Genomic DNA, 20,340 nt, shown 5'->3' with positions numbered 1-20,340 from the left:
GTGGCCTCTCTGGGTTGGGATATCAATCCCAGATATGGGTAGATATGTTGGAATGGCTGTCGTTTCCCTGAGAGAGGCCTAGAAATGCTTTCTGTTTTTCCTATGTCTAACTTACGGCCTTTGGTGTATTGGGACGCTCGTCGAATTCCAGCTTAACGAACAATTTCATATGGTATGATAAAAGCTTCGAATCTGATATTTTATTTGGCATTATTGTAGTCTCTGTTTTACGGCTGATGTGTGATGCGGTCAAGAACTTCATAGATCATGGTATGGGCTTTATTATCGCATGCAGAACGATTATGGTGCGTAGGCATCACGTCCTCGAGTACGACAGCATTTACACGCCGATGCCAACGTCTCCTTTACATTTTCCATGTACTCCCATATCATTCTCATTTCGCTATCGCCCCATTTTCAATCTTCAAATCAGCCTTTGTTGTAGTTTGAAGGAGCAAAATACAACCCGAAAACTCCCCTCAGAACGCTCCACGGACAGAGACATGAAAGGCAGTTGTCAAGATGCTCACTTCGCATCCTCGTCATTGTTGCCACCTTTGGCTTCGTCGATTTCTTCAGTCCCCTCATGCCTTCCATGGTAATATCGACAGGGGCAGCAGTGGCAGTGGCGGTGGTGGTCTCGTTTCCGGTTGCCTTCTTCTCGAACGCGTCGAGTTTGGCCTTCAGGCGGAACCAACGCATGCGAGCAGCACCCACACTAAGGTTAAGCTCTTTGGCTAGAGCCGGGATATCAATCTGTAAGAAATGCGGATAGTATGTGAACCAATCAATCAAGCTGAGGGTGGAATGGTCTTACTTCCTTGTGGTTCAGCTTCCCGAGCTTCCAAAGAAGCATTACCTCATCATCCTTGAAGTTGTTTTCGGCGGCTTGCCGACGGCGACTGGCAGGGTGAGACTTGACCGTGGCCTTTTGCGGTGCCATGGTTGATAGGAAGGATAAAAGTTGGTGAAAGTTGTAAGAGACAGTTGATGGGATGATTTAGGTTGATTAGAGTTGGGTGGTCAACAGGATGAAAGTTGAAAGAGGAAAAGGATCGAAGTGAATGTTTGTGTTTTTATAGCAGTTGCTGAGTCGGTGCGTTTGGTACACTGCAACCTATGAGTCGTCGGCGGTATGCTAAGCTCTGATATGGCGTAGACTATGAGTCGTTAGGATGGAAGGCATAGCTAATCTATAGGCTATTATCCTATAGTACAATGTCCCTGTCTACGCAGTAAACAATAAGGTATACTCATATTATATCATGCATAGTGATGTTCGATATGCCTAGATCTTCGCCTGTCTCGTTTATATTGGTTCCAATATCATTGTTTCTGGTCCTCCAACAAGGCTAGACACCAAATTAATGGGAGACATTATTTGAGGTGCTTGGTTTTTTCATGGATATGCTCAATAACACGTTACTTTGCTGCTCGAAGCTAGTATATATATCACCAGAAAGTCCAGAACCAGTAACAGATAACAGATCTAAACAATTCTAGAACAGCTCCCTCGATCCACTAGCGAGGTATGTAGCATACAAGTGTAATGTAGAAACCGTCAAAGGTTGCTATAAAACAGCAGCGACCAAGAACACCCTATGTGCTCTGATGTCAGGCGAACATGCTATGAACCTTGGTGTTTTTAATTACATTTTGATTCAATTTGAGCTTTGTATTCTGAAATATATCAGGGTATAAGGACACTTGTTTCCAATTTCCATGTATTGTTCAACATGTAGTCTCGGACAGTCGGCTCCAGACACATAATCAACCTATCCAGCAACCTCGGCTATCGATAAGCATTTAAGCATCCCCGCACGAGCTCCCTGACTTCTAAGGTTTCAAGATTTCGTCAAGGTTAATTTATTTTTGATACATATCTTCATCCAGTACATCCAGAAAATGTCTAAAGCAATTTATATATCCCCAATCGACGGCAAGCCGGGCAAGCCAGGCCAAGTCTACTACCCGCTCTCCCTCCGCACCCTGCCCAAGCCTTCCCCGCAAGGGGGTGAGCTACTGGTGAAATTGACTGCCGCAGCGCTCAACCACCGCGACGTCTTCATCCGCCAACACCTCTACCCCGGTCTGAGCTTCGATGTGCCCCTGCTTGCAGACGGAGTCGGTACCGTTGTCGGCGCTGGCCCGAACGTCCCCAGCCCAGAAAAATGGCAGGGCAAGCGGGTGATCTTGAGCCCCAGTGTTGGCTGGAAGGATTCGCCTGACGGGCCGGAGGATGCTTCTGGAAACCGAATTATGGGAGGCACCAATGTTTATGATAAGGGGACATTGCAGGAATATATTACCATCGAGTACACGGAGGTCGAGGAAGCCCCGGAGCATCTCTCTGATGCCGAGGCTGCAGCTCTGCCCCTGACGGGCTTGACAGGCTGGAGAGCTCTGATTACTAAGGCTGGTGAGAGGAACTCTGGGGATGGTGCTGCGGTCTTGATTACTGGCATTGGTGGCGGTGTGGCTCTGATGGTGCTGCGGTTTGCTGTTGCCAGAGGTGCGCATGTCTTTGTGACGAGTTCGAGCCAAGAGAAGATTCAGAAGGCCGTTGAGCTAGGTGCGACCGGTGGTATTAGTTATAAGGAAGATGGTTGGGAAAAGAAGCTGTTGGGTATGCTCCCAGCTGGGAAGAAGAACTTCGATGCCGTCATTGATGGTGCCGGTGGTGATTCTATTGAGAAATCTGTCAAGTTGCTCAAGGTGAGTGCCACGGGACATTCATTCACTTACCGATGAAAGTACTCACATTCACAGGCTGGCGGTGTCCTCTCTATTTATGGAATGACTGTGTCTCCTAAGATGACATTTACGATGTCTGCTGTCCTCAAGAACATTGACGTCCGCGGTTCCACGATGGGCTCTCGAAAGGAGTTCAAGGAGATGATCGAGTTCGTCAATGCGAAGAAGATCCGCCCTGTGGTGTCGCGAGTTCTGCAGACTGAGCTAGATGATTTGGCCGCAATTAACGAGCTGTTCGAAGACATGAAAAATGGCACGCAGTTCGGCAAACTGGTGATTGAGTTTGGCAAGTCTACGGGCAGTAAGCTGTGAAAATATTCTTGCTACGATTCCCATGAAGTCATTGCCCATATAGCTGTCTATACACTTATGATACATATCAATTGAGATATTTTGCAGCAACTACGAGTGTTCTTCGTACCTTCCTCCTGTGCCGCCTCACTTGACGCATCACCACATCACCACATCACAATGTATTTGCATCTTCAGCATACCGTCGCCACTTTTATCTCTCATCCTCTCTTATTAGAATCCAATCGAGTAACCCAATCTCGAGCTCGCTCATTGTATCACAAATCCTTTCATTCATTTCCGATCTCACCCCCAACATGAACTCCAAAAGGGACCGCATCCCCATCCGACGAGTGTCTCGCTCCGTTTCTCGCGGAAATAGTTGTATGCCTCATGTGCCAGACTCCCGACGTTTGCTAGATGATTCGTGGGATGAAGGTAGTTTCCAGGTATTGCCGCATCGGGAAAACATCGACCGTATGGAATTCCCTGTTGATACTAACAGTCAATACAGTCCTTTGACGCCACTCACTATGCCCTTCAAACCCTCAACAAGCATATCGAACGAAGACTCGCAAAGCTGCAAGCCAATACAGTCCGACTGAAGCGTGAACTGTGGCTGCTCCAGCGACACATCAAAGAATTCCGCCACCCTCTTTTCGAGAACTGGGAAGCCGACTTGCTCACCCGTCTGATCGAGGTTGCTCACGCCCATCAGCATAAGAAGCTACCAGGCGGCGTCGTGATCGGAGAGTCTTCGTTTGCTGAGCGAGAAAATATCAACCATGCATACAGCATCGCGGCGAAGGGAATCCGCATGCCGACTCTTCGTAAGCTTGGTCTTTCGGAGAAGTATCATCAGGCTCTACAGCGATATTCCGAAGTGAGTTATTGCCGTCTTGATTTAGCGTACCTGGGTCCCACACTAACATGGATCAGGTCGCTCCTTATCGAAGCCCGAATCCTTTCCAGACGGAGTTTGCATTCGCCAAATGGCTGGTTGAGGTGCGGGACGATAGACCAGAACTCTATGGATTTTGGTCCAAACTCTTTCCCGTCTGTTACGACCGCACCGTCCAAGAGAGCGCCTCCATCTTCTAGAGGATTCCCGAGAATCACTTCATCATCCCTCAAGTTTCGTTTCCTTCTATTCCTGGCAAAGCATCCAAAAAGAGGTTGTTTAGTGGATACAATAGTGCTTTGGAGATCTTCTATTTCTAGAAGTTTGTGGGTCGGTGGTGTTCCGACCTGGTTCTGCCCCGTGCGGTTGTGATCAATTGTGTCTCATCTCAGCTCTCCACATAAAGCCAAGTCTATTCTTATCGAATACAGCCCTGGAGTGCCTGCCTGTTTTGGTCATATGCTGCCGCATGGTATGACTTTAAGAAACAACCCTAATTATCCCTTGAAATAGTACAACTAGGATGATGTCTTAGCCCTCTTCAGCGATCGACAGCGCACATACCTCTACAGACTACCACCGTTGCATCAAATCCTAGACCATAGACCACATAACCACAGCTAGTATTCACGGGACACTCTAATCCACAAACAAAAATATCTAAATATCAAACGCACTAAATCCTCTGGTGCGGCGGTAGTTGGTCCTGCCATTCTGTTCTAATAGGTGAACGATCCAATGACCCAACGAACAATAAGCAATAAGCAGTACATAAGCAATAAACAATCTGCAACGAACTCCCACGTCACGATCCCCCAAACCCTATTCCAGCAATCCTCCTACCGCATGACGCAGTGTCAAAGTCGGTTGTTAGTTCGGAGTAGTTACTCCGTACTTCGTAGCCATAGTACAATAATGTTCCCGCTCGCTAATAATAGCTTCTTTTTTTTGTTTTACGGTGTACACTATATTAAGCTCGATGCTAAATTCTGAGTGCGAACTAAAAAGTGAGACAGCCCTAAAGCGGTATGTACAAGATGCTTGCTTGCCCTGGACAGTTTGGCTTGGCGTGAAGTTAGCGCAACGCTCTTAAATGGCAGCTTGATCAACCTCGTGGACCGCTTTTCAGGGTCTACCAGCTTCCCCCGACTCACCCCGACTCGGATATGTTCCGAATGGTCTTGTGGTTTTGGTGGATTTTTTTCGGGGGTTCTTTTTCTTCTTTGGTTTTAGGGCAGTTTTCGAATTAGGCTTAGTCTTGTATATTTTACCGAGGTTCACCCGGTCGCTGCTATGTACCATGCCATTTACTCTGTGGGTTGCCTGGTTTTCCAATTCTTTCCATGGAGTAAATCTGCTTATTTTGTGAATTATAGATGCCAAGTGCAGTGGATTACTATGATTTTCTTTTTCTGGGCCTTTTTGCGCCTTTTTGCGCCTTTTTTGGGATTTAATCCAGTGGGCGTAGGTGGGGCGATGAAATAAAGAAAACAGGTCTTTAACTAGGTATATTCTGTTCACGGGTATAATAAAGATATTGTGTACTCCGTAGTATATTGTACATAATGTACCATAGAATCAAAAGGCTGGTACCAACGGAATCCTACTATGGATTAACCTTAACAAAGGTTAATGGTTCATGGGCGTTAGAAACCGATAAAAGTTGCTGCCTACCTTGGCATTGACGGGACAAAATATGTACATAAACAAAAAACCACGTTTTATGAAGTGGAGACAACATGGAAAAAAGTGGAAAGCAATGGATAAACCCATAGACCGTGCACTTTCCTCAAGTCAGAACTCTGTCCTGGTCTGATTTAGCGAATCCAACACGACTAGAATGGGGTAGCGTGCGGCGATTGACCAAAGAGAAGTGGTTGACCGGAGCTACCAGCGAAGCAGCGAGCTCGATTTGGTATGGTTTGGATTGATGCGAAAGTGCTGCCAAAATTGGATGTGCTAAAAAGGTCGAAGAATGGGTCCAAGGATCCCGGGATTGAATTTTATGTCGTTCTGATTGGTGAGACTATATACGATACTCGGATATACTACGGAGTCCGATATACTACGGAGTACGGAGTACGTTAGAGGTTCAACGTTCGGTTTCTACTTAGAGTTTGGGGGCGAAACTTCAATATAAACTTGGATATGGAGCTTGAAAAATAGAGTTTCATAGGTTCACAGGTTCACTATGTTGTAGACCACATGGGAGTGGCAGATTTTGGCACGGAGTAGAGTTGATCGTTCGGGGGGTTCCATCAACCTGAAACCGTACTTAGACTTCGATGGCTTCGATCCACGACTTGATTTGGGGGTCGGATTTTGAGTGATGATTGTCATTATGGCGTTTGGCGCGGTGAAATTGTCGAGTTCTCTTCTTTTTTTTCCGTGTGATATGGTGGTATATATACTCTGCCAACCGACATATATTTACTTTAACCACAATTTATGTCCCTCTATTTCAATTTTAAAAAAAACGTTAAGAGAAATTTAATATATTATTATACCCACCGAAAAGTCAAATATAATATCGCAAACACATATAATCGTACCTCCAATATCTATCAAATCCCAGATCCCGCCCAAGCTTGCATGTTGTAATCCGAACCAGATCGCCACGAAGATCTCCGTCCCAGCCCCTGACTCGCATCTAGCACCCAATGAGCTACATGTTACGAGCCAGGCCACCACGTTTTTCAGACGGCTAAAGAAATCTAAAATTGAGATAGTTTCGCTTAAATATGCTTGATACAAGGGAAGGGTGACGGAGAAAAAAAAAAGCTAAAACTCAAAGGACACGGGATCTCGCATCAAATCCACGACATCAGCTAATCAGCTAAGATCAACACTTAAAGCGCCCCAGATATAGAAGTCTTTTTTTTACACACACCGTGAGCATCAAAGCAACGAAGACCCACGTGGGTACAAGATCAACAATCCTAGAGTAGTGCAATCTCTTCATTGGTCATGCTAAAGGCATCCTGCAACGAAAAGCTCACGAAGTTGATAAGACCCTCTTGGCAGTCCTTCCAATTCTGATCTCCCCACTGAAACATACGAGCTTGAGTGACTTCGATTCAGATGCGGCGAGAGGATGCATCGGGGATCCGTATGGAGATGTCTGTTAGCCAACCTTCTACGCAAAAAAAATACGACTGTGACAAATCCCGACATCCACAAACCCCGGTTTGAAAGGTGAAACTGATCCCCTGCTGTCAAATTTGACCGCAAGTCCCTGAGTCCCTGCGATAATCTTGTTTCTCATCCGGTGTTTCATTGTTATCAAATATTATCAGGGCTACCACCGGGAAACACAGGATAGCACAGGTAAACATGGAATATAACCGATAGTATTAACCGGACTATTGGGGCGGAAGGTGCTAACTTTTAGCTCCGTGCCTAAAACAGTTAACCTCGTTTTTCATCTATCGGGGAACGCCAATTATCCAGAGGGGAAGACGCGGAACCCCATTAACGTTCATTCCCCGGAAGCGCGGGCGGTATGGGTACGTTGCATATTCTGTACTTTGTACATATATGTATGTATGTGTGTCCTTCGTATGGAGGTACGCTTCTGATAACCGCTTTTTTTCCTCAAGGAGCTAATGAGAGTCAAAGTTGTCACCGGTTTCCACCGTTATATAATTCTCTGCTTGTGAGTGGCTATCGAGGATGGAGCTAATAAGGCGGAGTGACAGGATCGTCGACGAATGAGGCTACCCTGTGAGAGAAGATCTTCGTTGCAGGGGGGCCAAAAAAAAAGAAAGAAAAAAAGAAGGCTATGGCAGACAGGCAATTAATTCCGAGGCGTGATTTGCGATTCGATTAGCCATTCATCATGGGTAGAGTGGCGCTTGATTCCCCTCTATAGTCCAACTTTAGGTGGTCCTATATACGAACACGACATCGAAAGTCGGATCCTTCTTCACGTAGAATAAAGATACCCGACATTAATCTTTCTCTCTCTCTCTCTCTCTCTCTCTACGGAGTAGAACAGCCAGATATGTAAGTGAGCAGTCGGACCACCCAAGACGCAAAGCGGGTCCACGTCACATTCCTCCGAGCTATGGTGCAGTACAGACCCTCATGTGAACAAGGGCAAGCCGGTGATCTTCGACCCCCATCAACGACAGCGGTATTTTTGAAAACCAAAATCGAGGATCGTTTCCGTTTGTCTTCACCCTTCGCGAACAGAACCAGGAGGAGCTGAAATACAAAATGTAAGGGTGGTGAACCTGAACCAGGGCAAAGAGGGAGAACGAGCCATCAGTGTCTCTGACGATGTTTCACTCCCAGGGTTTTACCTAGCTCTTTCCCCATGATCCGCGCACCAATCCCCTCCCACCATGCAGCAAGGTCTTCACTTAACTAGCCCTGATATCTTGTGCTCCTTGGGATTTTAATCCCTCGAAGGGATTGCCGACGAAGATCCTTACCCAATAATTTAATAATCCTCCTCAACCCGTGCTCGATATGCACTGTTGCCTCCCCCCACACGCAAGAAAGGCACAGACATACACACAGGCACGAGTGGCGAGATCACGTACATAATATTGACGGGATAGGATGTTGACGCGCAGGCAATAGTGCGGTTGTACCTGCATATTCCAAATATTGACTAGGAAGGGCAGAGACAGTTAACCTGTAACCCTTTACTCCGGAAGTGGTACGGAGTGGGCGGATAAAGGACCAAGGTTGAAGATGCAAAGCATAGCATATCGTTTGACGTGAAATAATGTAAATAATAATAATATACAAAATAATAATAATTAATTAATAAATAAATTAACGTTTAATAGGCGCGGGGGTTTTGCTAATAGGCAGAAAGATAAACAATAAAAGATAAAAGCAGGAACCGGAGAGCCCGAAGCCTTAGTGGATGATGTTTTCCGCGCTTTCAATAAAATCAGAATGGATAGATGGATGGAGCCCTTGTCTGCCAATGGTAGTGTCGAGTATAGTATTGACGGCTCCAAACAAGGTTGCAGCTCCGAAGCCCTGGGGGGGGCTTATAGTGTTATAGTGATCCGCTTTTTTCTTTGGAAGCTTCGAAGGATGTGGATGAGCCGACGGAATTGAAAATTATTTGTAGCTTGAAACGCTGGTTACATAGGAGGTGGGCGTTGATCAATGGGGATACAAGGTCTACTTCGGGGCAATAGTCTTAATTTTTCTTTTAATTTTCCGCTGACTTTTTTCATTTTTGGGGGATTTCGGGGGTCTCGGGGGGAGGTTGGGATTTTGATGTGGGGATTGAATCTTGCTCCCGAAGATTGACCGAATTAAAGATGTGCAAACGCCGATTGGAAAAGATTTCCCCGTTCCTCCGTACAAACTAATAAGATTATTCATTGGGGGGTTTTTACAATTTCTAAAGGGATAAATAGGATTTGGTATAGATTGGTCCCTTTGGTGAGATGCTCCTTGCTCTGTTTGATATTTGAGGTGGTTGGGTGGGTGGTTGGGAGTATATGAACATCAACATTGATCCGGAGTACGGAGTACGGAGTACATTTAGATTAACATGCATGTAGGGAACATTATTAAGTACCTTGTAACGAATAGCAAGGACAGAAGGAAGGTATCAAACAATAATCTAATAAAACCATTTAACCGAAAATGCCTGAAGAAGCCGTGGACCGTTTTGGATGAGATCGCTGATCCGATTGAAGCTTCTTGGTCAGATTGCTGATCATGGCGCGCTCCACTGTATTGCTCGACTGAGCCCCATTACCGAATTTCGAGTGTTTAACTTGGATGAGTTCATAAATAGTACTCCGAATATTCCGTAGCCTGTACTCCGTATTCCGTATTCCGTACCATAGAACATTGAATCTCGTGTCCACTGGACGGGACTGTCTTCAACGTGGCAAAATCGCGGAGTGCCGAGGTCAAGCGCATAGCTTATCGATAGGAACTTGAGCACATTTTTCTTCCTCCCCCCCTTTTTATCCCTTTCTTCTAACCTTGGAACATATAACATGGAGCTGCACGAAATAATGAATCGGGAGTTGTGCATCCGAACCGTTAACGCCTCTTTGGTTTAGCGTGTTTTTTTTTCTTTCTTTTTTTGCTTTCTATTTTTTTTTTCTATGTTTTGTTTTGTTTTGTTTTTCTTTTCAAAGGAGAGAAATAAACTTCTTTCGGTTCCGAGGTTCCTTCCGAATATAGATCGAAATCCTTGTATCTATGATCTCATAGAGGAGCCCGTATTACTCAAAGAATTAAAGAAATCCTTAACGGACATTTTAGATTGTATTTCCAACATCTTGCGTCTTGCGTCTGCATCTGCATCTGTAACAATAACATGGTTGACGTTCTTACGGAACTGCAGCCCTTGACGCGCTGCGTCGGGTAATTATCCTGTCGAACAATGATCTCCTACGCATGGGGATGTTGATCAATACTGGGGGAGCCCGTGGGCCGGGAGCCGTTGGAATAGGAATTTGTGTACTTCGTACATGTCATGTAGTATATACATGTATCTGTATACGCATCTGAATATATTTACATCTACGTACATAAGTCATATTGAACTGATAGTTAGAGAAGATATATAAAGATATATATATCTAAATATATCACTGAGAAGATGAGGTGACAGTGCAGAGTGCCCAAGTGGCCAGCTGATAATGGAACGGTCCCGTTACCTCGAGGGGAGCACGGATGCCCGGGTTCAAGAAGTGATACCCGATCGGGTCTAGGGGGGACCAGAATAACCAATCACAGGGTGGGACCCTTGCATAGTCAGGCCACCGAGCCACCTGAAAAAAATGCAAGGTGTGCTAAACTTAGACCCTTCGTATTCTTTTAGTTTTTTTTAGGTTTTTGTTTAGTTGGAAAACCTGTTGGATTACCAAGGTTGTTATTTATGCATTTTATACTCCGAAGGTATTCGTTTCTATTTACATTCAGGTCAGATGACGGTAAGCTTAACAGTTTCCAAGATCCTAATGCATCCGGAAAACCTTGGAACCTGGCAAGGTTACGAGCTTGCTCGATCGGGAAATATCTGGGGATTTACTTTCACTCATCTGTAGTACGGAGGATTGAGAATCTATGTCGTGGGAGTACACTTCGTACATGCAGCCTCGTGTCGGGCAAAGAAAAAAAATAAAATAAAATGTGAATTATCATATTGACCGACATGACGACACGAGATGTACGATCGTGACGGACCCTATGGTAGAGATCGGAAGTGGAGCATCTGGAGAAAAGAGTGAAAGAAGGGTCTTTTTCCACTTTCGTTCGGCGTAAGGAGGAGGCTGACAAAGGGGTCAACCTCAGATCATATTACACAGCAAGGAAATGTACTCCGTACTGGATGGAAAGAAAAAGAATGATTCTGTTGTAAAAAGGGTTTGGACTTGAAAAAATACCCGAAACGCAAGTAGGGGAGCTAAATATAAGGAGTAAAAAGAAAAAACATAACATAACAAGGTTGCCGGTGAAGCTTTTTTGATTGGTAGGGATATAGTAAAGAGAGGAGCCCTTCGGAGAGAGTGCTCGTTATAGACACAATCCCTGATTGGATGGATCTTGACCTGGTCGACATGGTTTCTTCTCGAGGGGTTACAGTCCTCGACCTTTTGGGGAAAAAAAAAAGAGGGCTATGTTTGTAAAGTCAGCCGGTAAAAGACCACATACACAACAGCACAAGGTAACCATCGGGCTGAATTCTATATGGGCAATAAGGCCATACCTACCTGTTCTGCAGACATAAAACTTTTGCTTTTTTTTTTTTTTCATTTTCCACATGCTGGATGATTCTCCACTTTTCTCTTTTTGGCGGCTTGCGCCGCCAGACCTGCGCTTCCAGATTGGTATTTATCCCGAGAACATCACCATGTTCCTTTATTTCGTCCCCGATGGCAGGTCGTTTTTGGTTATCAGTCCCAAGGTTATGAAATCGAAGATTCATCTATTACAACATATGCCCATGAGATTCTAACATCGTATCTAAGAAAAGAATATGTGGATATCTGACTGGTCGGACATCTCGGAAATCCGACCTTTTCGTTTGTAGATGCTCCGCCCTGGATATTTCGATACTCGATAATTATAAAAACCCTGGATTGTGTGACCATGGTAAAAGTACTCTCTGGTCCAGGTATTGAGGTATCTATGTTCTATGTATATCACAGGTAATAATACCTTCTAATGCCAAGTTTCCCCCCCTCTGTGCATCCCCCGCCAGGATTTCCCACTAGTCTTTTAGTCTGACTCCTTTAAGAGGATCAATTTAATTGAATTCTGACCAAAATATAATAATAAAAATAATTATTAATTATAAAAATTATAATATATTATATATAAAAAAGAATAAAAAAAGAAAAAAACTAAAAAACTACACCCCCCCCCCCACAGCTGGCCTTATACAGTTTAGGTCGTAAATTGTACTCTGACCTGCTCAGTCTGCTAATAATAATCCATATAATCCTCAAATCAGTTGCTTTTAACCCTTCTGGTCCCATCTTCCTTGCATCCCACTTTCCATCCCCGTTGAAATTTATTATGACTTTCTAAGTCACACATTCGCTCACCACGTTCGCTCTTACGCTCGCTTATCTGCTGCTACGAGAACCACGTTCGCTACGTTTATCGGAATTATATCTCGCCTATAATATTTAATTCTTTTTTTTTGCCGCCTTGCTGGAATCCTGGATTTTCCGACTTTGATATTGGAAACCCCGATTTGGAACTAAGGATCGAAAAAGTGTTATTGGCCCCGACACTGCGTTTGCGCGATATCTCTGTAGATCCCCGTTTGCTCCGCGGTCTCAGTTGAACAACCAACTTTCGAAAAAAAAAAGAGGATTCTCTTCGGGCTTTTGTACTTGCGACAGGCTATACTGGATACTGGATATTGGACAACTGAAATTCAACCAATCGCTCTATTGTCTCGGCTGAAGACACTTCTCGATCTAGTGGAATCGCCTCTGTTTGGAAGGGTCTCAGAGTCATTAAGGAAATATTGGATACAAGAACGGAACTATTCAGGCAGATCGGTTCATCAGCTTAAGGTTAGTATCAATGTGCACCCCTCCCTTTGCCCACGGTCTCACTTGTTTCCCCTCGTGCCTTGCATACATCCTCTTTCGGCTCTTGATCTTTGGTTATTCCTCCTTGCAGCTGGAATTTGTATTCTTTGAACTATACCAACGACAGGAAATGACGATGGTTGTCAGAGCCGTCGGATAGCTTCCCCGTCCCGCTATTGTCCCCAGTGTTTGTTGTTGACATTCGACTCTTTCTTCAGGTTGAACGACCCTCGGATCTTGCATATTATCTTGGGTTAACATCAGAAACTTGGTCTCAGATCAGACCTTCTCTTTTATTTTTCACCTTGATTCATCTCGGTGAGTTCATTTCCCTCCCCCCCCCTATGCACCGATCCGGTTTCCATAGTCTGAAAACGTTCTCGTATACTCATTAATTGAGTAGCCTATCATCGTGATCTTGTTCATTGTGGCCCAATCTTCGTGAAGTCTTTCCCGAAACACCTCGCGGAGGAAAATAAAGAAAAGCGAAACCTCTCCAGTCCACGTTCGTTGCTCTCGTCATCTCCAACCAATCTCGGCTCTTCCCGTCACAATTGGCGGTGGACATTTTCCCTTGGACATCTAGACCAACTAGTTCTTCTACTTCTCTTTATGAACCTTTGGGCACTACGGTCGAGATCTAAGTCTATTGCTGCAGCCAGCCGTTCCTAGTCTCAGCTTTCGTGGTTTATTCCTGGATGGTGATTCGAGGCCTTTTGTTGCCAATTTTGTGAGACCGACAGCAGCTTCATCTTGTCGCTCGTTCTGTCTCGGAGAGCACTCAATTTTTTGCTTGAGCTTTTCGACCCTACAATCGTTTGGAATAAATTCCCAGTCATTCGCTTCAGGAGGTTCTGTCTCGTTGCACTCGCTGCAACATCTTCAAGCTGGCTTATTCGAAGACACACGGTGTTTTGGTAAGATTTTCCCACCTTTTGGATTTTGTCTCTCTCTCTCTCTTTTTCCTTGTGGATGCCCGCATGTTTTGGTTCTGTTTGAATCTTCTCAACCCTTGCCCTGTTGTCAGTGTGAGAAACCCTCCCGCTGACCTGTCTCTTCTTCCGTCACAGTTCGACCCGGATTTTCAAACGCCTCATATACTCGGCGAGTCATTGGATCTGTCGGACTCAGAAGAATCACAGTTTGTCAGTGCATTTTCGGACGGCCTGTGGGCCAAGTCTGAGCCCGTCTTGTCAATGTCTGCTTTCCAGAAGCCCGTTGCCGGCGCCATAATAGGTACGTTGCATTTTGAAGAACTTGGTTTGTCGTGGGTTTGGGAGTATCCCGTGTGCTAAGACTGAACACAGATTATGGTTCCACTCGGTCTTTGCAGGATGCTGCTTCTTACTCGAACTACGGTCAATCACCTTACATGACGACCCCGATGGTTCCCTCACCTATGGCCGATCAGGCAAGTCAGATATCGGATTGCGTTCCATATCTGCCCAACGAATATGCGAGCTCGTACGAAGAGTCTCAGTCGCCCATGTTGGGTACACGCCACCGTCAGCTACCCGAAATTGTGACTTACAGCCCCCAGCGGGGCAGTGAAGGAACTAGGGTGATGGTCCAGATCCAGTGCCCCTATGACCTCCACGCATCCTCATACGCAGCTTTGTATGTTGTTTTTGGCTCAAAGAAGTGTGAATCACTCCCGCATTTCCTTGGATTCCAGGGCTCCGCGTTCCAGTACGGTCTTTCGGCTGATGTACCTGCATTCTTGTCTACTGGATCCCCATCTTTTGCTGTTCCTCTGTCCGTATCAATGGAGTCCCAGGATGACTGTCCCGCTACTTCTCTTCAGGTTGGTGTGTATACTTATGAGCAAGTTTCCCACCCTTCGCCATCAGAGGATTCCCGCAAGAGAAAATTCTCCTCATACTCTGATGTTCCTGCGGCATCTGCCAAACGACACACCGGATCCGTGATCCCGAAGGTTGAGCACCACGAGGGATACCACAGCCGCTCTGTGTCAGCCTCTTACTCGCCTTACTTGCAGCCCCTTCCCGCCATGGCCGGGTTTGTCGCACCATATCACGCTGCATCCTCTCCCCAGACCGGCTCTGGCCAATACACTTCTGTTTCTGCCACACCTCAGCCCGCCCTCCGTGTCCCTTCCCCAATCACCCCAGCCTGGAGCCCCTCTTACGCCTCTGTGAGCAATGATCCTCGCAACGATCCTCGCAACGCAGGTCTCCCCATGACACATGGTCTTCCTCAGCACAAGGCTCCCGCCCAGCGTGGTGCTTCAAATCCCACTCTCATCCGCACTTCTACCATCCAAACGCACTCCATCCCCCACAACCCAGCCTTCAACCCTTATGCTATATATCCCACCAAGGCCATTCTCAAACTCAACGGTGATCTCGATACTATGACACAAGGCTGGTCGAAGGAAGAACGTACATCCCAACGCCGCCTGGTGCAATTCACCCGCTCGCAAACTGGGAGCACCATCCAGGGCGAGTTCAAGGCTGTTACTCCTGAGGATCGCGCCCCAAGCAGTATCTGCATCAGCTGCATTCTATGGGAGGAGAAGAATGAGTGCTACGTTACCAGCGTGGATACCATCTATTTGCTTGAGTCCCTTGTCGCTGTGCGCTTCACTGTTGAAGAAAAGAATCGTATTCGTCGCAACTTGGAGGGATTCCGCCCTCTTACCGTCTCCAAGGCCAAGGTTGACAGCGAAGAGTTCTTCAAGGTGATCATGGGCTTCCCTGCTCCCAAGCCTCGCAACATCGAGAAGGATGTCAAGGTCTTCCCCTGGAAGGTTCTGAGCCACGCACTGAAGAAGATCATTGGAAAATACGTATGTTTTTGAAACTTCACAACTCATCTTGACAAGTTACTAATCTTTCTCTTCTGTCTAGTCTGCCAGCTATTCCTCCACCGCCGGTGCTCTCCCCACACCGATGACCACCACCTACACTAGCCATGCTAGCCATGGCACCGGTTCTGATTCTGGTACCGAACCTCACACTGCCAACTCCCCGCAGTCCATCTCCGACGCTGGTGCTGGTCACAATTACACTAGCATGCCTGTCCAGAACTACTCCCAGGCCGACCACTCCGTCTCCCACTTGTCTTCGGCACCCGACCTGCGATCCATGATCGCAGTGACCCAGCCTTATACATCTGTTGGAGGATACTCATATCCGGCCATGTGCCACCCCCAGAGCGCCCACGGTCTGGCAGCCCCGGCTCCTCGGCCATCTTGGGATATGCATCCTGTCGGTCCCAATACTCCTCAAACCGGCGCACCAGGCAATGGCGCATGCTATACGTACTTGGATCCCGTGTACAACATGCACGATACGGCCCACGGCGGCCACTGATCCCCCTCCCGGCTGGTCCCTGTATTTGATTTCTTGCTGTGTTTTTCTTCCATTCTATTTTTCATACTTCCCCTCCGCCTTTTTTGAAGATATGATTTTATTTTCCCTGTCACTCCTTACCAAGCCCAGACAGCGGATTGCCGGCCCATCAGACACAAGCTCTCTTCCCACCGGAAAAGGTAGGAAGGGCCCTTGTATCTGCTCGACCTCGCATCTCGCACATTGATCATGATTTTACGTCCCTCCTTACACTACAACATTATTATGGCTGATGCCCTCACCACACACCCAAACTTGCGACCTTTGCGTATCTGCTTTTTGACGTTTTTGACATCTCGGACTTTGTTCCACTCTGAGACCTGTTCCTCGCATCTAGACGGTGTCTTGTTCATTCCTTCCTTGGGTTGCATATTTTATATGCCGGGCATTGCGGCTTCCACTCCCTTTTTTTGCGCACAAAAAACATACATTCTGGGCTTTTGTACTACCATTCAGCATAGCGGGCGCTTGCTTGTCATTCCTTTTGCATTCGCGGGTTCTTTTTTGGATTGGAAATGGGATAGACTGGGGTTTTTGTTTTTGTTTTGTTGGAATCTTGGCGGTTTCGTCCAGTTTATCCAATTCTTGGTGTATTTTGGATGGGGTACTTGGGTGAGGACGTCCTGACACTATGGAGTTCTCTTCGTGTGTCTTGGGATCTTCCTCATCTGGTCCCTGTTTACTTTTCACTTCTCTGTTTGAAAGTTTTGTTCGGAGTTGGTTCGGTACTTACCACTTCTTGTTATTTGAGCTGAGGGTTGTTGTTACTTACTACCTACTGCATTGTTCTGGCGTTTGGGACTTGAACGGTTGGACCGTTTATTATCCTTGGTTTTCTCTGCCTTAATTTTACCTATTCTGAATCATAGTTGTTGCATTGCAGATCCTCAGATTACTTTCGCTTCAATCCTTCTTAATCAGCCTTGTCTCTTGTAGAACGTATATCTACACTCCCTAGTAAAAATTCTGTCCATGTGGATCATGCTGATCCTTTCATACCAGTATTCTTTCTCATTTTCTAATGACCGAGTACTATAGTACTTTATACTAACTACAGAATCCCTCTCTCTTTCTCTATTTTCTCTTTTCAATGATAACTAACCATAAGAAGAATAAGCGGCCGACTAATGTCTTTCTAATGGTCTTTTTGGATGTAGCTTTTGGGTGGATAAGAAGGCGGCACAAAATTCATACTCTGTGAAAGAGATCTTTCTATGTACTATAACCTTTGAAATGGAATATCCCCCTATGATATGGTAGTGATGAAAAGCTTGATCAGTGACAGATGTAAACAATATCACGTGAAGCAACCAACCCTAGGTATACTTGTCCCACCTATGTAGAGACGATAAGGTCAGCTGACCTACTATCTTATCAGTGCACGTGACGCGGGGCCGGCGAAACCGGCCTCGAAAAAAGGGTAATTGCATTTGACTCATCATACAGATCGTTTGCTTTTTTATAACATCATCTTATCCCATTCCTCACCTAACCATCCACGTGCGATTATTTCATCTTGCACATATATATAGGGACTGTTTGCCCCCCATTGGCCTCTCCCTCTTCCCTTTCTTCTTATCCCCACACTCTTTTGCCCCGCCACTTCTGCATCGCCTTTCATCATGGAAGCTATTAAGCAGACTTTCGCGAAGTGCAAAGCACAGAAACGTGCGGCCCTTGTGGCCTACATTACTGCAGGATATCCCACCGTCGAGGAGGCTGTTGATATCCTCCTTGGTCTCGAGAATGGTGGCGCCGGTAAGTCATTCACCACCCAAGTGAAAGTTGCTCAAAGGGACGATCTTTACTGACATTCGGTCTCACATCTCAGATATTATTGAACTTGGCATTCCTTTCACAGACCCCATCGCTGATGGCCCAACCATTCAGACTGCTAATACAAAGGCACTTGAGAATGGTGTCACCCTTACTACCGTTCTTGAGCTTGTTCGCACTGCCCGCAGCCGAGGTCTCCAGACCCCTCTGATGCTCATGGGTTACTTCAACCCTGTCCTCAAGTATGGTGAGGAGCGTATGCTCCGTGACTGCAAGGAGGCTGGTGTTAATGGTTTCATCATGGTTGACTTGCCCCCCGAGGAGGCTGTCCGTTTCCGTGACCTTTGCTCGAGCGCTGGGTGAGTTTGTCTCGACTTCGACTTCTTTTGAAATCTTTATCACTTGTCTATGATTGTCTCACATGCTTACCCTGTTTTAGTCTCTCATACGTTCCCCTTATCGCTCCTGCCACCTCCGATGCTCGCATGCGTCTCCTCTGCAAGATCGCAGATAGCTTTATCTACGTTGTTTCCCGCATGGGTGTGACTGGTGCCACTGGCTCATTGAGTGCCAATATCCCCGAGCTTCTCAGCCGCGTTCACGAATATTCTGGCAATGTCCCTGCTGCATTGGGATTCGGTGTCAGCACCCGTGAGCACTTCTTGTCTGTCCAGGAGCAGGCCGAGGCTGTTGTCATCGGCAGTCAGATTATCACTTGCGTTGGCAAGGCCCCTGCTGGCCAGGCCGCCAAGGCTGCCGAGGAGTACCTCTCCAGCATTACCGGACGCAAGCGTGAGCGTGATGCCACCGGCGCCTTCACTCGCGAGATCAACGTTCTCGAGGCCATTGAGAAGGCCCAGCCTTCTGGCCAGGTTCAAGCTAGCAAAGTTATTACCGATGCCGACACCCCCGCTGGACCTGGTCTCGCTGATCAAATTGAGGCCCTTAACGTGACAAAGGATGCATCCTCTCAGCCCTCGCGATTCGGCGAGTTCGGTGGACAGTATGTCCCTGAGTCCCTTATGGATTGCTTGGGCGAGCTCGAACGCGGCTTCGATGTTGCCAACAATGACCCCAATTTCTGGGAAGAATTCCGCTCCTACTACCCGTACATGGGCCGTCCTAGCAGCCTTCACATGGCCCAGCGTTTGACTGAAGAGGTTGGCGGTGCCAACATCTGGTTGAAGCGTGAGGACCTCAACCACACCGGAAGTCACAAGATCAACAATGCTCTTGGTCAAATTTTGATTGCCCGTCGCTTGGGTAAGACCCGCATCATTGCCGAGACTGGTGCTGGCCAGCACGGTGTTGCTACCGCCACAGTTTGCGCCAAGTTTGGCATGGCCTGTACCGTTTTCATGGGTGCCGAAGATGTGCGCCGCCAAGGGCTCAACGTCTTCCGTATGAAGCTCCTCGGTGCCTCCGTCGTCGCTGTTGAGGCTGGAAGCCGCACCCTTCGTGATGCAGTTAACGAAGCTCTCCGCGCCTGGGTCGTTGAACTTGATACTACCCACTACATTATTGGCTCCGCCATTGGACCCCACCCCTTCCCTACCATCGTCCGCACATTCCAATCCGTGATCGGAAACGAGACCAAGGAACAGATGCAGGCCCAGATTGGCAAGCTCCCCGATGCCGTCATCGCCTGTGTTGGCGGTGGTTCCAACGCTGTCGGAATGTTCTACCCCTTCTCCAATGATCCTAGCGTCAAGCTCATCGGCGTCGAGGCTGCCGGAGATGGTGTCGATACCAACCGCCACTCAGCTACCCTTTCTGGCGGTTCCCACGGTGTCCTCCACGGTGTGCGCACCTATGTCCTGCAGAACGAGCACGGTCAGATCTCGGATACTCACTCAATCTCTGCTGGTCTCGATTACCCCGGTGTTGGCCCTGAGCTGAGCAACTGGAAGGATTCCAACCGCGCCACCTTCATCGCCGCCGATGATAGCCAGGCCCTTGCTGGTTTCCGTGCTCTCGCCCAACACGAGGGTATTATCCCCGCATTGGAGTCTTCGCACGCCGTCTGGGGTGTCATGCAAGTCGCCAAGACCATGGAGAAGGGCCAGAACATCGTTCTGAACCTGAGTGGTCGCGGCGACAAGGATGTTCAGCAGGTCGCCGACGAACTTCCCCGTCTGGGTCCTAAGATCAACTGGGATCTGCGTTTCTAGGCGATTTCTGATTCCCTAAATGCTTTTTTTGC

At 47.0% G+C, this 20,340-nt stretch overlaps 6 protein-coding genes across 6 annotated transcripts; 4 read left to right on the top strand and 2 right to left on the bottom strand.

Annotated features, from left to right (window-relative positions):
- Positions 1-429: 429 nt before the first annotated feature.
- Positions 430-943, bottom strand: N7455_010041 (uncharacterized protein; the record flags this gene model as incomplete). Its single annotated transcript, XM_040957444.2, has 2 exons — positions 430-756; positions 818-943. The coding sequence occupies 2 exons, from the start codon at positions 941-943 to the stop codon at positions 430-432; spliced, it is 453 nt and encodes a 150-aa protein (XP_040812100.2).
- Positions 944-1,905: 962 nt separating this feature from the next.
- N7455_010040 (putative alcohol dehydrogenase) lies at positions 1,906-3,066 on the top strand (the record flags this gene model as incomplete). The annotated part of the gene is made up of 2 exons (XM_040957391.2): positions 1,906-2,715; positions 2,770-3,066. 2 exons carry the CDS (start codon positions 1,906-1,908, stop codon positions 3,064-3,066), a joined length of 1,107 nt encoding a protein of 368 aa, XP_040812112.1.
- A 296-nt stretch (positions 3,067-3,362) lies between these two features.
- On the top strand, positions 3,363-4,146 carry N7455_010039 (uncharacterized protein; the record flags this gene model as incomplete). The annotated part of the gene is made up of 3 exons (XM_040957456.2): positions 3,363-3,494; positions 3,560-3,928; positions 3,985-4,146. The coding sequence occupies 3 exons, from the start codon at positions 3,363-3,365 to the stop codon at positions 4,144-4,146; spliced, it is 663 nt and encodes a 220-aa protein (XP_040812170.2).
- Positions 4,147-13,685: 9,539 nt separating this feature from the next.
- On the top strand, positions 13,686-16,322 carry medA (transcriptional regulator medA; the record flags this gene model as incomplete). Its single annotated transcript, XM_040957418.2, has 5 exons — positions 13,686-13,717; positions 13,823-13,904; positions 14,058-14,223; positions 14,295-15,796; positions 15,858-16,322. 5 exons carry the CDS (start codon positions 13,686-13,688, stop codon positions 16,320-16,322), a joined length of 2,247 nt encoding a protein of 748 aa, XP_040812086.2.
- A 116-nt stretch (positions 16,323-16,438) lies between these two features.
- N7455_010037 (uncharacterized protein) lies at positions 16,439-16,732 on the bottom strand (the record flags this gene model as incomplete). The annotated part of the gene is made up of 2 exons (XM_065606357.1): positions 16,439-16,573; positions 16,604-16,732. 2 exons carry the CDS (start codon positions 16,730-16,732, stop codon positions 16,439-16,441), a joined length of 264 nt encoding a protein of 87 aa, XP_065460320.1.
- A 1,251-nt stretch (positions 16,733-17,983) lies between these two features.
- trpB (tryptophan synthase TRP5) lies at positions 17,984-20,308 on the top strand (the record flags this gene model as incomplete). The annotated part of the gene is made up of 3 exons (XM_040957496.2): positions 17,984-18,119; positions 18,193-18,496; positions 18,577-20,308. The coding sequence occupies 3 exons, from the start codon at positions 17,984-17,986 to the stop codon at positions 20,306-20,308; spliced, it is 2,172 nt and encodes a 723-aa protein (XP_040812031.1).
- Between the last annotated feature and the right edge of the window lie 32 nt (positions 20,309-20,340).

This window comes from Penicillium solitum, assembly GCF_028829755.1.
Source record: "Penicillium solitum strain IBT 25940 chromosome Unknown utg000008l_segment0_segment0, whole genome shotgun sequence".
Classification (NCBI taxonomy): Eukaryota; Fungi; Ascomycota; class Eurotiomycetes; order Eurotiales; family Aspergillaceae; genus Penicillium; species Penicillium solitum.
Note: the sequence above shows the minus strand (reverse complement) of the source record. Positions and strands in the feature narration are given on the sequence as shown.